This window comes from Malania oleifera, chromosome 4 (assembly GCF_029873635.1).
Source record: "Malania oleifera isolate guangnan ecotype guangnan chromosome 4, ASM2987363v1, whole genome shotgun sequence".
Taxonomy (NCBI): domain Eukaryota; kingdom Viridiplantae; phylum Streptophyta; class Magnoliopsida; order Santalales; family Ximeniaceae; genus Malania; species Malania oleifera.
The window spans coordinates 118,271,632-118,289,608 of record NC_080420.1 but is presented as its reverse complement, the minus strand read 5'-3'; the positions used below and the strand labels follow the sequence as shown (position 1 = coordinate 118,289,608).

General features: G+C 40.5%; 2 protein-coding genes across 2 annotated transcripts; one reads left to right on the top strand and one right to left on the bottom strand.

Moving 5' to 3' along the window:
- Positions 1-200: 200 nt before the first annotated feature.
- LOC131153960 (uncharacterized) lies at positions 201-2,706 on the bottom strand. The gene is made up of 3 exons (XM_058106405.1): positions 2,484-2,706; positions 386-743; positions 201-267 (listed from the first exon to the last, which is right to left on the bottom strand). The coding sequence occupies exons 1-3, from the start codon at positions 2,704-2,706 to the stop codon at positions 201-203; spliced, it is 648 nt and encodes a 215-aa protein (XP_057962388.1).
- A 5,733-nt stretch (positions 2,707-8,439) lies between these two features.
- Positions 8,440-10,195, top strand: LOC131154343 (germin-like protein subfamily 1 member 17). Its single transcript, XM_058107046.1, has 2 exons — positions 8,440-8,806; positions 9,464-10,195. The coding sequence occupies exons 1-2, from the start codon at positions 8,674-8,676 to the stop codon at positions 10,015-10,017; spliced, it is 687 nt and encodes a 228-aa protein (XP_057963029.1). The 5' UTR covers positions 8,440-8,673; the 3' UTR covers positions 10,018-10,195.
- Positions 10,196-17,977: the final 7,782 nt, after the last annotated feature.

Sequence of the window (17,977 nt, the reverse complement as noted above, 5' to 3'; positions counted from 1 at the left end):
ATTTTTCATCCTTTATTGATGTAGTGCAACTTTTGTAAGTGACACTTTTATTACAGCGCTGCAAGAAGCAGTTTTTTTAAGAATAGTATTTCTTTAACATTTCAGAGTTCCATGTGTTCTTGACTTCTTTCCCCCCTACATCTTCCAACTTGTATGTTCCGGGTTTTATTTCTGTTGTGACCTTGTATGGGCCCTCCCAGTTAGGCTTTAACTTGTGCGACCCCTGCTCGGACGGGTTGTTTCGCCTCTTCCTCAGGACTAAGTCTCCTGAATGGAAATTTCTTATTTTGACGCGGTTGTTGTAGTACTTTGCTACCCTCTGCTGGTACGCTGCAACTTTAAACTCGCCTGATCCTGTCTCTCTTCCAGTAGGTCTATTTCTGACCTGAGCTCCTCACTGTTGGTCTGCTCGTTAAAGTATTTCCTTCGCCAAAAGGGTATGCCCACCTCTACTAGGATGACTGCTTCTGCGCCGAAAACAAGAATGAACGGGGTTTCCCCTGTTGCTGCTTTTTTGGTGGTGTGGTACGCCCATATAAGGGAAGGGAGCTCCTCTGTCCATCTACCTTGCATAGATTCGAGTCGAGTCCTCAGTCCGTGCAGAATCGTCCGATTCATGTTCTCTACTTGTCCATTGCTCTGGGGGTGCGCTACTGACGCAAAGAGAAGCTTAATAGATAGGTCCGAACATAACTTTTTGAAGCGCTCGTTGTCAAACTGCTTCTCGTGGTCAGTAACTATCGCTAAGGGAATGCCATAGCGACAAACTAATGAGGTTCATACGAAGCGTGTAATATTCCGCTCTGTTATGGTGGCTAGGGGTTCGGCCTCTACCCACTTAGTGAAATAATCTATTGCTACCAACAAGAATTTTTTCTGGCCAGTCGTCTGTGGAAGAGGTCCAAGGATATCTATCCCCCACTGAGCAAAAGGGCAGGGACTGGTTAGAGGAGAGAGTAGACTTGAGGGGGCGCGTGGTACAATTGCGCACTTTTGACATCTGTCACATTTTTTTACGAGCTCAACCGCGTCCTTCCTCATTGTGGGCCAGTAAAATCCCTGTCGCATAGCTTTGTGAGCTAGAGTCCTACTGGCAAGGTGGTTTCCACATACTCCTTCGTGGATTTCTCGTAGTATGTATTCCCCTTCGTCTTTTCTTAAACATCGGATGTAGGGCAGTGTAAGGGATCGCCTGTAGAGCTCCCGGCCCATCAACGTATATCTTGCCGCTTTCCTCCTCACCTTTTGAGCCTCCTTATTATCTCTTGGTAAGGATCCGTCCTGGAGGTACAGGAATAAGGACGCTCTCCAGTCGTCCTTGCTGAATTCGGATGCCAATGAGTTAATTTTGTCCTCCTCGTATGAGGGTTTTCCTATGCGTTCAAGATAGATAGTGTCTTTTCATTCCGAACCGGTTGCCGAGGCTAATTTCGCTAGTGCGTCCGCCTTTTTATTTTCTGCTCTCAGTACGTGTTCTATGTCGAACTGGACGAATGCCTCTATGTATTCTCTTGCCTTGGAGAGATATTTCTTCATTCTTGGATCTCTAGCTTCGAATTCTCCTTTGAGTTGCTCTACCACCAGCTGGGAATCACTCAGTACTTTGATCTGTGCCACCCCTAATGCTTCCGCCAGTCGCAGGCCGGCTAACAGGGCTTCGTACTCCGCTTCGTTGTTGGTTGCTGTGAACTTCAGTTTTAGGGCGAAGAGAGTTTCATTGCCCTCCAGGTCAGAAAGGATGAACCCGGCTCCCCCTCCAGCAGCATTAGAGGACCCATCAACGTGCAGTGTCCACTCCTCCGACTTGGTGGATGACTCGGGGAGCCTTTCTGCGGTAAAATCCGCGAGTACCTGAGCCTTGACCGCGGGCCTCGGTTGATACTGTATGTCGAATTCACTTAATTCTACCGACCACCTCGTCATTCTCCCCGAACTCTCCGGTCGCTGTAGAATTTGTCTCATGGGCAGGTTTGTTAACACGACAACCCTATGGGCTTGAAAATAGGGTCTTAATTTGCGCGCTGCACAGATGATGGAGAAGGCGGCTTTTTCCACCGTATAATAGTTCTTCTCGGCGCCACTTAACACCTTACTTGTGTAATATATAGGCTGGTGCTTTCTACCTTCTTCCCGGACCAGGACCGAGCTGACGGCATTCTCTGTGGAAGCTATATATAGGTAGAGGTCTTCCCCATTCTTTGCTTTTGTCAAAAGAGGAGGGGATCCGAGGTATTGCTTAAGCTGCTCGAAGGCTACCTCCTGATCTTCTCCCCATTCGAATCCTCCCTTCTTCCGCAGTGCTCTAAAGAAAGGTAAGCCTTTATCCCCTGAGCAGGAGATAAATCTACTGGGGGAGGCTATCCTTCCGGTCAGAACTTGTATCTCCTTTTTAGTCCTTGGAGCTTCCATCTCCAGCAGCGCTCGTATTTTATCCGGATTTGCTTCTATACCTCTGTGAGTCACCATAAAGCCCAGGAATTTACCTGCAGAAACGCCGAACACGCACTTCGAGGGATTCAACCTCATGTGGTACCGACGGAGGAGCTCGAACGTTTCCCTCAGGTCTTTACAATGTTGCCCTGCTTCCATGCTCTTCACCAACATATCGTCCACGTAAGCTTCCATTGTCTTTCTGAGCTGTTCTTTAAAAATCTTGTTCACTAGCCTCTGATATGTGGCCCCCGCATTTTTTAAGCCGAAGGGCATCACCCGGTAACAATATAAACCCCTTTCGGTGACGAAAGAAGTTTTTTCCTCATCCGCGGGACTCATAGGGATGTGGTTGTACCCTGAGTAAGCGTCCATGAAGCTGAGGAGCTCGTGTCCCGAGGTCGAATCCACTAGCTGATCAATTCAAGGGAGAGGAAAGCTGTCCTTTGGACACGCTTTATTCAAGTCCGTGAAGTCTATGCAGGTGCGCCATTTTCCATTGGGTTTTCTGACCAGGACCACATTGCTCAGCCACTCGGGGTAGTCCACTTCTCGGATGAAGTTGGCCTGCAACAGTTTCGTCACCTCTTCGTCAATTATTTTGATCCGTTCCATCGCGAAGCTCCTTTTTTTCTGTTTTACAGGTCGGTGGTTGGGGTTGACCTGTAACCTGTGCTCTATCACAGCAGGGTCGATGCCGGGCATGTCTGCAGCCGACCATGCGAACAAATCAGAGAATTCGTCCAAGAGTTCAGTCAACTCCGCTTTCAAAGTATCGGGCAAGTGATTCCCAATTTGTACACTTCTCTCCTGGTGGCCTTGTAGTGGTACGTGTTTGATATCTTCGTGTAATGTACTGATCTGGGGATACTCTCCTCTGACCTCCAGGTCTTCCACCGTTAGAGCTTCTTTGGCCTCCATCTTCCCTTTCAAGGCCATTACATAGCAACTCCGGGCAGCGGCCTGATCTCCTTTGGCATATCCTATTCCTTGTGGTGTAGGGTACTTAACTTTGAGGTGGTATGTTGATGTTACCGCTCGAACTGCGTTAAGGAATGGACGACCCAAGATGACATTGTACACCGAAGGTCGGTTAACCACCAGGAACTCTGTCAACGTTGTTACCTGCTACGGGGTCGTCCCTATTGTCACTGGTAATGTGATGGTTCCTAAGGGGTGAACAGTGTCTCCCCCAAATCCTACCAAAGGGGTCGAGACGGGCTTCAATCGTTCCTTGCCGATCTTCATCCCTACCAAGACCGACCAGAACATGATGTTGGCCGAGCTCCCATTGTCTACTAGTATACGCCTAACCATGTAATTGGCTACAAGTAGGGAGAGCATTAGTGCGTCATCGTGCGGCTGCTGCACTCCCTCTTCATCTCCGCTGTCAAAGGTTATGGCGTCACCTTTCTTGTTTCGTTTGCTACTGGTTTCCCCCTTTTCTATCGTCAGCACCTGTTTAGCATATCTTTTACGTGCACTTCCACTATCTCCTGCACTGGCGGATCCTCCAAAGATCATCGCAATTTCCCCAATAGCTTGCTCTTCCTTCTCTTTTGCGCCGTGCCTCCTCTGCTCGGTTGATTCCCTTTGTGAATTTTCTTTCTTGACAAATCTGGACAGATGTCCCCTTCTTATTAGGACTTCGATTTCTTTCTTTAGCTGAATGCATTCTTCTGTGTCGTGGCCGTGATCCCTATGGAATGCGCAGAACTTGGACATGTTCCGCTTATGTAGAGGCGTTCGCATAGGTTCGGGCCATGAGACGTAGTCCTTCTTTTTGATCTGCATCAACAACTCTGAGCGCGGTACATTTAGAGGTGTGTAGGTGGAGAACTTGTTGTGCTGTCCTCTACTCTTTTGACCTGTTTGCAGCGCACTAGTTTCGTGCCTTTTTGTAGGTCTATACGCGTCTCCAGATTCTCTGCCGTTGTTTCTCCTTTTCCGTTCTAGACGATTTCCTCTCGTGTCCATCATCTCCTTCAGGTTTATGTATTTCTCTACTCGAATCATTAACTCCCCCATGTCCACTGGAGGTTTTTTCCCAAGGGAGTATAAGAAACTTCTGGGTTGGAGAGCCGTTGTCAGGGCGGCCAAAGCTACCCCCATATCCAAGTTGCGGATTTCTATAGTCGCTGTGTTGAAACGGTGCATGAAGTTCTTTAAAGTCTCCCGGTCCCCTTGCACCATACTCATTAGATGGCCTGTTGTTTTGGCAACTCTCCGGCTACTGAGGAAGTGGCCAATGAACATTTGCTCCATCCCTTGGAAGGAACCAAAAGATCCTGGTCGAAGAGTTCGATACCAGTCTCTGGCGGTACCCTTAAGGGTGGTAGCAAACGCTCGGCACATAATGGCGTCCGGAGCCCCTTGCAGCTGCATTAACATTTTGAAATTTTCCAGGTGATCAATGGGGTCAAACAAACCTTCGTATCTCTTAAAGGTGGGCATCTTGAATCTGCTGGGCAATGGAGCTTCCATGATCTCTTTGCTGAACGGAGATTCCGCGCACTTTAGGGATGTTTCCCCATGGTAGGGCCTGGTTCTGTCCTCTTTCATCATCTTCTCTATGTAATCTATCTTCTTTATTCTTTCCTCGAGCTCGGTGGATCTTTGTTGGTTGACGTCCACGCTATTTGCATCTTCTACCTTCTTGCTGGGTTGAGTTTTCTCTTCTTTCTCCCTTAGTTCGTCAGCTTGTTTGTCTGCGCTGGGTTTCTTTTGCGGTTGGGGAAGGACGTGCCCCTCCTGACTCTTCTGTTGTAAGAGTTGGTTGAGCATGTCCTTCATTTCCTTCTGGAAGGCAAGGAACTCCTCCCTACTAACACCAGATGAATCGGAGGTCCATTGGATGGATTGGGATGGTTCTTTGTTATCAGGGAAGGAGGTAGAATTGCATGAGGTTGGCATTGCTTGAATGTTTGAAAGTCAAGAGCAAGATAATATCGCCTCCTAAAAGTAGCTTCCCACAGACGGCGCCAACTGTTGCGGGGTAAAAAAAAATGGTTGGAATGCTCCTTGACTCTTGTTGACCTGAAATAGGAAGAAAAGAGAGGCTTGGAGGACCCGGGGTGTACTCCGGGGGATCTCTCCGATGCCTAAGTAAGAGGAAAGCTTTCAAAGAGGCTTAATGCAACAGTAGAGTAGTGTCTTATCACTTACCTTTGCTTGTATCCCCAGTCCCTACTTATAGGGGCTTGAGTTGACCACTGGTTGGCTCGGATTTATTGCGTGGGGGCGCGAATCGCTCTTCGGCCATAAGTGCATGCGCCTATTACTCGGTTAATAAGGGCGTCGGCGTGAATCTCTCCTTCTCTTTATTAGGTCGGAGCTAATCACTCGTTAGAAAGTCAGACTTGGAGAAAGTATGAGACGGGCGTTGACCTGCCCTTATTAGCGTGATTAATTATGGGCATATCAATATATAATGGTATGGCCCAATTAGACTCTAAATTTTGTCTTGCAGATGATAATATCAAACTTGTTTGGAGTTATATGCAGCGACTGACTTATTGAATTATCACTGCTAGCCAAATGATTTTATTTGTAGAAAATGTTTAAGCCATTGGTCAAAAGTTACATTTATAATGATATTATCTGTTTAAAAAAATAATAATAATCTCTTGCTTTCCAAAATATAAACTATATTCAATCTTATTCCAAAAAATAATTATTCCACAGGACAAAACGAGCTGTTAGGTTCTAATTTTTGCAGAGGTGGGATGAGGAATGAATTATCTCTCATTGCATAATTCGTGCTCACTAATTGCTAGACCTCCAATTAACAATTAATTTTGGTGGTTATATTCTAACCGGGATGCCATCTAGAATTTAATGAGTAAGTTTAAAAAATACTTTCAAGTAAAAGGCATATTTCTATATTTAATTGTATTTTTTCACTTTTCCCTCAAAATTTAAATTCAATTAATTTGACGAATTTTTTTTTAACCTATGTCAGTTATTTCAAATCTTTAAATTAATGCGAGACAAAAAACTATGAAATTCTTTTCCTTCTTTCTTAAAAATTAATATAGGAGATTTTATTGGGTTTTGTGGAGGTTAGTTGTGTTTTGATTCAGATGATGATCCGATCTGAAATAATGTTGCGTGTTTTTAAATAAGAGATTTCTTACACAGGCCTAGTCCATGGAGCGAAGACTTAGGAAAAATTTTTGGGCCCATTTCGTAGCCCATTGGAATCTTGTGTGCAGGATGTATGAAAACTTTATTTTTTATTATGTTTTATGTTCTTTGACGCAACTTTGAGAGCCGCCGCACTCTATTTTTTTTCCCTGATAATAGTGAAATCCCTATAACTAGGGGTGTACACGGTTCGGTTCGGTTCGATTATTGCCAAAACCGCCAACCGAACCGAACCTCTCGGTTTTTGAAACTACTGAACCGCAACCGAACCGTACACCGTCGGTTTAAAACCAAACCAAACAGTTTATTTTACGGTTCGGTTCGGTTAATTCGGTTTTCTCAAATTTCAAACTAACAAAATGAAAAAATAATTACATAAAGCCCCAAGTCAAGCCACAGCCAACTGGGTCACGGCTTTGAGTGTAAAGCCCAGCGCAAAGGAGATTACAGATCCAACTTCATTAAATAGGGTGGGGAAAATTTTTTCTTCCCATTTCCAACCGATGTGGGACGGCCAGAGCACCAAGATAACGTGGGCGTGACTGTGAGCGTCTAGCGTGGGTGACGGGCGTGAGCGTGGGCATTGCTGTGTGCCTGTGTGTGAGCGTGGGCGTGGAGAACTGGAGATGTGGCCGTTGGCGTGGGCGTTGCTGTGTGTGTCTGTGTGAGCATGAGTGTGGGCGTTGCCGTGTGCGTCTATGTGAGCATGAGCGTGGGCGACGGGCGTTGCTGTGTGTGACTGCGTCGGCGTGGAGATGTGGGGTGGGCGTTGGTGACTAGCGTGGGCTATGGGCGTGAGCGTCGTGGAGAATCGGAGATGTGGGCGTTGGCGAGTCGGCGACTAGCGTGGGCGGTGGGCGTGAGTGTCGCTGGTGTGGGCGTGAGCGTCGGAGGGCATGGCAGTCGGCACTCGGCACTGTGCAGTGTGCAGGTTACCAGGAGATGGAGAAGATGATGCCTGCTGTGGTTGTAGCACTGTAGCAGGCTGCTATTGGTTCGGCTCTTCCCAATAGCAGTCATCCCACATGGCCAAAATGGGAACCTTTGGTTCTCATTCCTCCTTTATAAAATCCTTCCCCACTCCTTGAAAAGGTATTAGCCAATAGTTTAAATCAAAAAAATAATGTTGGTATAATATTTTTCTTTTCATGTACTCGTAATCAGTTTTCACAGGATATTATTATTTTAAAATTATAATCGGTTTTCGGTTTTTACGGTTCGGTTTTTGAGTGAAACCGAAATCGAAACCGAAAATCTATCTTTTATATATTGAAAACCGAAACCGATTACCGAAACCGAAAAACCGAACCGAAACTTCAAATGGTTCGGTTTCGGTTCGGTTCTCGATTTTTTGGTAAATTTTGTACACCCCTACCTATAACCCCGTAGACGTAGGCAAATTACTGAATCACGTAAATACTGTCTTGTACGTGTGATTATTTTTTCTTTAACATGTGTTTTTTCTTCAATTTTGTTTCTCACACGTTTTGCGAATTTCATGTTAATTTCCCTTCAGATCTATCCCTTGATGTGACTCTATGCTTGTATTTTAGATGTTAAATATTAAATAAATTGGCTCAACGAAGAACCATAATTTTCATTAAAAACAAAATGAGCATGTATACACTGACACACACATTTTGGATTGCTAGCCATATTTGAATCAAAGATGGTCGTTGTATACTGAATATACAAGCGTGCGGGAAGAATTTAAAAATAATTGTTCGTTGTCACTTTGACGGTTCTAGATGGCGACCCTCTACTCATTTCAATAATGGAAATTCATGACTTCCCAATAAAATATTTATATATATATAATTAGGTGAGGCCGTGACCAGCCTTACAAAATCTTTATCTCTCTGCTTCTACAAGGTTAAAAATCCATTGAGCTTGAAATCTAGCTAAAAGCAGCTAGCTAGCAAGCTAGGAGACTGGCTCCTTTTTATCTCTATAAATAACTGGCTTCTGCTTCTTCTTATACTCATCTCTCTCTCTCTCCCTCTCTCTCTCTCTCTCACAGCTTAGACGACTGATCACTACTGAATCATATATTCCCTCCCTCTCTGGCAGTCTCTGCGACAGTTAGCTCCATCAACAATGGTGAAAATAGGTGCTGAATTCCTCGGAACAGTACTCGTGGTTTTGGCTTTGGCTTCCTCATTGGCCTATGCCGCAGACCCAAACCCCCTTCAGGATTTCTGTGTTGCCATTAACGACACAAAGGATGCTGGTATGTATATATATATATATATATATATTATTCTATCCAGCTCCCTTTTTCATAAATTTCTGCGCCTCCCTTTATTTGCCTTTCAATTTCATTTTTAAAATCAAAATATTTGTTTAAACGTCCTAAAAAGATCTCCTCCAAGAGAAATTATTATGTATATCATGTGTATTTATTTAATTTGATTTCATAATGTGTACATATTTAATTAAATTAGGTTATTTTTTATACACATGACTAAATCAAGTTCTATTCGGTGTCTATACCTGGTGTTTATCTTAAATTGACACCCTCTCGTCGGTCAAATAAATTGACCCAAATTCATTTTCATAATCATTACTTTAATCTATTCAATTATTCTTTTTTTTTTTCCCCTTATATATCATCCTATAAAATTTAATTATATAAAAATCATAATAATTATACTTTGAATTCAAACTTGGGAACTTGGACTTAGGCAATTCCTGGCATCACGATGAGAAATTGTTCAGCAAGTATTCAAAGCCATAAACTAAAGCATTAAAAGGTCACAAAAATAACTTCAATTGGCAAAAACTTCCTGCTTAATCTCATCGGTTGCATGCATTCTCACAGGCAAATCAAGTCACGCCCAAATTATTCCATTCATTTCAAACTTCTAATAACATGATTTCCATGTAGTGTTCGTGAATGGTAAATTCTGCAAAGACCCACAACTAGCAGTGTCTGATGATTTTTTCACATCCGGAATCCAAATACCTCAAAGTACCTCGAACTCACTGGGATCAAAAGTTACCATGTTCAACATTGACACCATCCCGGGGCTCAATACTCTAGGTGTTTCCATCGCTCGTATTGACTATGCCCCTGGCGGTGTCAACCCACCACACCTTCACCCCCGTGCATCGGAGCTGTTGGTGGTGGAGGAGGGCATTGTCTACGCTGGCTTTGTCACCTCCAACCCAGACAACCGCCTCTTCACCAAGGTCCTCCACAAGGGAGATGCCTTCGTGTTCCCCATGGGTCTCATTCACTTCCAGCTCAATCTAGGCAAGACCAATGCAGTGGCCAAGGCAAGCTTTGGCAGCCAGAATGCGGGCGTGACCACCGTCGCTAATGCTGTCTTTGGGTCGAATCCGCGCATTAATCCAGATGTTCTTGCCAAGGCATTCCAACTGGACAAGGAGGAAGTTAAACATCTTGAAGGACTTTCTTGGTTTGATAATGCCCCCTAGTTGATTAATTAAGGAAATGTTACAATCTACAGAGCTAGCCTTCATTTTAATAATTTGTTTCTTGAGATTGTGGCCAGCTATGATGATTTTATTTTTGTTTCTTTTTCCCTTATTCCCTCACATGGGTATTTTCATCTCCTCTTGATTTGAATAAAATGTAACACTTGTTCTACAAAAATTTGTCCCATCAATGGTCAAGCAAGGGCGAGGTAGGTAGTTCCACCTCCATCTTTGTCGTGGTTTGAAATTATAGTCTTCAAGTTTGAGTGATTTTAGTTATCAAATTATGAAATAACATGTAAACTAAAATTGAAATCCCATTCTAGTTAAAATTGAATGAGTCAAATGTAGTTTCAAAGTTATCTCTTAAATGCGATAAGGATTCATAATCAACGAGGTTTATTAGGCCAAGTTTAAACAATTATGAGATGCATGCTTAAGGATTGAATATGCTATTCATGGAGGCAAATTAAATTCCAAAGAGATCAAAGGGACTCTTAAATACACTTTCTCATTTTGAACATTTTTGTTCTCTTTCTCAATAATATAGAATTACTATTACCTTTAAAAAATAAAAAAGAAATTCAAGAAGATATTCCTTCTTCAAAAAAAAAAAAAAAAATGCATACAAAATGAATACAAAGTTATTTCTATGCAACAAGCTTGAAGATAATATGCAAACACGCAATAAATCGAAAGAAAAAAAAAACAAAAAAACAAATTTTGTAGTTCGACAATGTGACAAGCTAGGTTCATGAAGCCTCTGCAAAACTCCCACTATATTGTCCATAAAAACAACCACAAGATTTTAATCCTGAGTGGGCTACAAGTATATATATATACTATCCTTAAATAACAATATAATGACACTGTCATGACCTAAAGTACCGTATTTTGCCCCCTTTGAGGCTCAAATGCCCTTCGCACAAAATCTCTCTTTTATTAACAAACTTCAAGTAGATAATCCTTCTAAATATGAACGAATGTACAATTCGATGATGTTGTGTTTGTGTGGCTCTTATAGTTGGTGGGGTTCATAAACAAAAGAAGAAGCATATGGGTGTGTTGTGCAGCAGGCACTCGTCGACGAGTGTGTCTCACTTGTCAACGAGTAGATACCAAGAGTTAAAAAATCTCAGAAATTCAGGGACTCGTCAATAAGTGGCCCTCACTAGTCGATGAGTGGCTTTCTCTCTTTCATCGATGAGTGCTCATGGGGGCTACGTGAAAAAATTTAAATTTTGAATTGGAACATTGTTATGGTTGGGCATTCAGAGGAAAGCTTCCGAAGGGTTGTTAGATATGTCTTTCTGGGCATATTGTAAATAGTGAGAGGGTAAGAGAAGGAGAGAAGATCATTGTATAACATTGTAGTGTGTATTTTGATTTTCGTAGTGAAATTTTTTGTTGATTGCTCCTATAGATGTAGGTTTTGCTGAACCACGTAATTCCTGGCGTTGTTGCCCTTATCTTTGCTTTATTTATATTGTTATGGTGTTGGAAGTATTTTGTTTTTCATCATTTAGATTGTTGCAAGTGTTTGTTTAATCCTTTATACAATATACAGATTCCGTTATGCATTATTTAAGGGGCGTATTTTCTCATCAATTGGTATCAAAGTGAAGTTGTGATGGCCTCTGCATTGAAGAATCTCTTGGTGCAGCAAAATTTGGTGAAAAGTTTATACAGAATTCAACCGGATAACATGGTTGCAGCGACTTAGATATCTTTTTGCATATGCGGTTAAAGAATACGGATGACTACATGTTTTTTAGATGTTTGGGAACAAATGATGATAGCATCTAGGGATAGACATATGTATTTCGTGAATTTGTCACGAAGGGTCTTGGTGTACTTCATACAGTGGTTGAGGTGGAGAACCAGACCGGGAGAGCAATTCTCAAATTAAACATTGAGGCTGAGTACGCTGGTTTTGTTCAAGGAGTTTTTTTAGCAGGGCAGATCATACACAGGGCTTGTAGGGTACTTCTTGGAGAAGTCAGTGAGTATGGCGTGTTTCTCATGTGACCGATCGCCAAAGTTATCACTAGAAGGGAAAGTTGCAGGTGAATAGTAGGAAGATTTTGTGGTCGACTACTTGATTGTGAGTGGATGTCCACTCTGCACTATTCTAGTGATGGAGGATCTAAGCTTGGTGTAATGTTTGGATAATAAACTTTTTTGCAGTATAAGAACGGTGGGTACAAGCTAGGTGATCTTGTGGAAAAAAAAAGGGTGATCGAGGACATGACTTTTTGTGATAGAGCCATGGGGCAGTGTACTCAGGTAAAGGATGATAAATAATTTCCAGAAAATTGCAGCAGCAGCAATCATGTTATTCAAGTGGAGTTGGGGACTCAGGGCAGAAATGCGGGGAGTTCTATCTTGGGTCAACAATATCACGGTATGAATGGGCATGTGATGCAGGTGGAGCAACAGACTCAAGGCAAAGATAATATGGTTTATATTGTAGGGAGTTTTAGCTTGGAAAACCAGTAAAATCACGATGGGCTCATGTGCACTATCAGACCACCACTCAAGTATAAATTTGGCATTCTGAAGTTTTATGCATTCATCACTACTAGCGATAAGTGTAACACCCCGGCCCTTTATACGGCCTCAGAGCGCTACTATATCTATAACCTGTACAATCAGATAGCATACATCAAATACCTGCCCTAAACAGGGACAAACGAGTGTATCATATAGGTTTGTACTTTCATATATTGCAGAAAAATATAACATTCATATGGATTCTAATAGACGTACCAGAGTATCTAACTGTTCCTTACATACATTCATCCATACATAAAACATAAACTGTATTACATTCCCAAAAACCCATCTTAACTAAAAACCCATAACTCATACAAAAATTACGTAAGCTAACCAGACTCTATGCTCCAAAGTATTTCAAGAAGACTAGGACTGATATCCTGTAAGACCTGAAACAAAGGTTGTAAGATTGGGGTGAGACACTTCTCAGTAAGGAGGAAGATATACATTAATGTGTGACAACATGTATTTAACCAATATAAAGCAATTATGTATTTTAAGCATTCTCAATCCTGTAATATAGGAGTTATGTAAATAATTCTTACAATAGATAACTCAGCATTGTAACAAGCGAGAGTTCTTGAGGTTAGGGTAGGGTACAGGTCCATATACTACACTATCCCTCCGCGCGATACTCAAACCTGTGACTTTAAGTCATGTATATGCATATTTAGAACACCGTCTGAAAATAGAATAGTGTTCCCAATAGGGGGTGGGGGTGAATTGGGTTAATTAAAAATTTAATTTCCCCTATTTTATTTTTTAAAAATATATATTTTTATTTTAATTACCACAACAATTAACCAAATAACAATCACAACCCAAGCATTCAACAAAGTACTTGAAAGATAAACAATCCAATCAATAAAAAAAATTGAAATCAATTGATCAAACACTTGATGCTTTTAGTAATAGCCCTATGGTTATATGCAAGCCCTGATTTTATTGTTTGTAATGCACTCTCTTAACCAAGATTTCCGAAAATTAATCAACGTACTCCCTTGTGGTTTTGCGCAAAAGATTAATTAACACGTACTTTCTAGAATTAAGAGTCTTCTCTGAATTCTTACTTACGCCCTCTAATAAGCAATTTTCACAATATATAGTGTAGAAAATAAAAGTGTAGGATAGAGAGAATTGATTATGTGAGTGAACCTTGTATACATACTAGTAATAGATTCATTTGAGTTCATTTTCAAAGATTTATATTCACTAGTTAGCATATCAATCCTATTGTCTCCAACATCGACCGTTCCTTCATAGGTTACTTCTAACTTATCCCATATCTCTTTGGCTATTTTGCAGGCCATGACTCTATTGAATTCATTAGCGTCTAGAGCACAATACAAAGCATTGATAGCACTTGAGTATATTTGTAGCATTTTGTAATCTATATCAGTCATGTCCTTTTTCTCCTTCGGGATTTTTTTTTCCATCTACTATTTTGAGAGGAATTAGATCATCATCCGTGACAACCTCCCAAGCTTTCCAATCCATAGTTTGTAGGTAAATTCTCATACGCTGTTTCCAAAAAGTATAGTTCAAACCACAAAAGATAGGGGGCCTAGTTGAGGATTGTCCCTCTCCAAAGGGAGCTACACCTATATGAGTCATTAAGATCTTTTTATAGCTAATAATTAAGATTTGCTATAACCCTGCTCTAATACCAATTGAATAACAAAGGTGTAGTCCCAAGAGGAGGGGGGGTGAATTGGGTTTTAAAATTTTATTTTAATTCTTTTAATGAAAACTTAATCTTTTGTTGATAATGCACAATAACTTAATTCTTTTTATTCAATCCACAACCACACAAACATCAATCAAACAAATTAACCAAGCCAATCAATCATAAAACATTCAATCAAGATATACTTTGCAACTTAATAGAAATTCTCAGCTTTTTCAACTTGTGTGTAGCCTTGTTTATATAAATTTGAATCAAGCCCTGTATATATGAAATTTGTCTCTCAATTTGATATTCAATACAACATCCAATCACTCTTTCCAAATACTTAGACCTTAAATAAACTTTAAGTTAAAAAGTCTTGGGGTGTTGAATCAATCAACGTACTACTTTAAAGTTTTCGCAAAAAATGATAAACTAACATACTCCCTTTCAGTTTCCGCAATCCCAAAAACAAATTAATCTTAAGTTTATATAATATCTAATCCACGTAGTGTATATGATTTAGATATTTAAAACATCCACGCAGTTTTATATGTGCTGAAAATAAAGAGTAAGGGAAAGAGAGTGTGAGACTGGGATTTTTACGAGGTTCAGCTTATACCCAACCTATGTCCTCGCCTTCGGCAAACTACCAAAGGATTCACTAAACTAGCTCCTTTTCCGAGCGAAACAACACCGTTTACATACTCCTTTAGTAGGCTAGAGCTCGTTTCTCCAAGTGATATTCCCTCACTCAGTCACTCCTTCAATTAGGCTAGAGCCCACCTCTCTAAATGATACCCCACGCTTAGCCAATGATCCAAACACCTTGGAACGTCCAAGAACTACAAGAAAACACAAGATACAAGCTACGTACAAGTATACTCTCACAAAGAGCAGATTAGTACAATTTCAAAACTATATACTTCAATGTAATTCAAAATATGAAATTCAGATTGAAGCTCTAAAAGTATTTCACCGTATGATTCTTTCAATGGATGAAAGAATTAGAACTTGTGGCATAATATCAGTGAGTAAGAATTAGTAAAAACTCAGTATGCTTCGTGCGAGTTGAAAGCAAGAGAGAGCCTTGAGAATTTGAGAGCAATTAAGAGAGATTTTAATGCTAAATTCAATTCTTGGTAATTAAATCAATTGAACTTGGGTGTATTTATAGAGGTAGAAAAGTATCTAGCTTGTTCCCCAAGTTTGCTTGGAGTAGGGTCCAAGTTTTAAATAAGTTTAAGCCCCCAAGTAATTGAATTTTTCAAAATATGTCCGTTATGTAGTGACCCAAAGAATAATGGTATTTAAATAATAAAAAGGGATAGAAATGGAAAAAGAAACAGAAAGAGACGGCAGACTTTGTCGATGAACGCTTCACATTCGTCGACGACATTTCACTTTGGGGATAATAACCAAAAATTTTTCCTTGGTCCTTGTCGACAAATACAAGGGATTCGTCAATGAGGGTATAGCAGGACCTCATTGATAAGGGCAAGCTTCGTCAACGAGAAAATGCCGAGAGGATGTTTGGGCGACTCTGAATTTTGTCGTTGAAGGGTAGGGTTCGTCAACGAATTGTCTCTTGACCTCGTCGATGAGGTGACGTGGCTCATCGATGAAGGCCGCAATATAAATAGCCTAAACTTGGTTTATATGCATAATTTTCAGTGTAAATCTCTCCCCTTTCTCTCTCCTGAACGATTTTTCCTCCTTTTTTCTTCGATTTCGGTTCCGTTAGTCGCCGGATCAACAATATAAGGCCACCATAACGCTCATAACGGAGTTCTCTTCAAGTCTGCTGGGGTAAATCATCGGTGGGAGTTAGTTGAATTTCTCCCTAGAATCAGGGTAAGGTATTTTATTCAGTTTTTGACCTTCTGGTAGCTATAGGAAATGATGTAGGCCAAGAAATATTAATAATCTGTTCTGCCAAATGTGGTTTTTAGGGAATGGAATAGGAAGCCCTGTAGGTGTAGGATCAGTATACGATAGGGGCTTTTCGACATTTTGGTAAGGGAAACATGCTATGTTAGGAAAACCTAGTATGAATTCAGTATGAAGTTTATGTTTCTATAAGATTATTATTCAGAGCAGAAATTTACGCAATTTATTATTGATGTTAAAATATTTTAAATTATTGTGGCATGAGAATATGAATACAGTACAGAAACATGTTTTTACAGTATTTTCATGTATATGTTTTACAGAATATACAGACAGTGAAATGCATTTATAGTATCTTTCAGAATACCATGATTTTACAGTTTTACAGCACTATAACAGTAGATTTACAGTTTATCTCAGAAAGATACAGTTAATATAGTTATAGATTATTATAGAATCATGGTAAAACAGTTAGTTGTATATAGAAACGTATTATATGGTATCAGACCCTGATGAATCAGACAGCAGAGCACGGTACCGTAGCTACAGATATACAGATATTCAGTTTAGAGTGCAACCACTTAACTCAGATAGTAAGTTGTATGAGGTCAATCATGCCTAGTTTTGGACAGGCTCCCCATCAGATATGGGTTGAGAAGGGCCGATCTGACCAAGGAGTAGAGTAGTTTACCCTGGTAGGCCAGCCAGGATAGATTCAGCCTTCGGGCTGCACAACCCTGTCATGAGGGGTTAAATCATGACATACAACCATCTAGGGAAATATTCTCAGATATTATTATTAGATTTTCCAAAATAGTAGTATTATTATGAAAAGTAATCTCATATAGTTTGACATGTTAAATTATGCAGTTAAAGGTTTTATAATAAGTTATGTAGTATCAGTATTTTCAGTTTTAGTTATTTGTAATACTCTTAACTTGGATTAATTTTTACAGATCCACATCTTAGTAGCCACACACTAGTGATAGCATGTTTCATCTTATTGAACTTTGACTCATTCCAGTGTTGAATTACTTTTCAGGTGAGCCAGTTGGGCGAGCGCAGCAGGCTCGCTGATAAAGGAGCTATTAGTCTGTCTTTTTTGAGGGTGAGTGTTTTTGGGGTACAATTTTGTTAGCCCTGGTATTAGTAAGAGTAGTTCATGAGAGTACAGTGAAACATGTAATATTTGTGGAATATTTAGACACTCTGGTATTGTATATATATAAGGTTGTGTTTCATGTTATTTGCTTTCCGCTATGTAGGAAATTGTTTTAATTTAAAATACTAGAAAATTAATTTTTATAAGGAGGTTGTTACAATTTAGTATCAGAGCATTATATATGTTATAGTATAAAAAAAAACTAGGTTAAATAGCAGGTCGTCACACGTTATGTATTTTAAATACTGTCGCGTGGCAGTTGACTGTGAGGTTTCTTTCAATCACCTGTCCATGCATTACTCATATAAAATATACAAGCAATAGGGTGGCAGTCGCCTGTCAACATGAGGTCAAGCACCTGTCATTGAATAACTGAGTTTTTAAAGACAAGCATAAGGGTGACAGTTGACTGACAAAACTCAGTTAGTCGTCTCAAAATACATTGTCAGTCGCCTGTCAAGTCCTAGACAGTTGACTGTCATGTTTATGTCTGTTCATTTAAAACTCTTAAATATGACAGTAGACTGTCCATTGACTCACTTGAAAAATGAGCAGCTCGAAAGTTATCCCAAGTATAGGAGTTCTGTCGTGTAATATTAAGCCCAAGGGTTAGATCGTCTCCTCAAGGAATGCGTTTTAATTTCAAATTTCACATTCGCCCAATCGAAAATAAAAGTTATTGAACT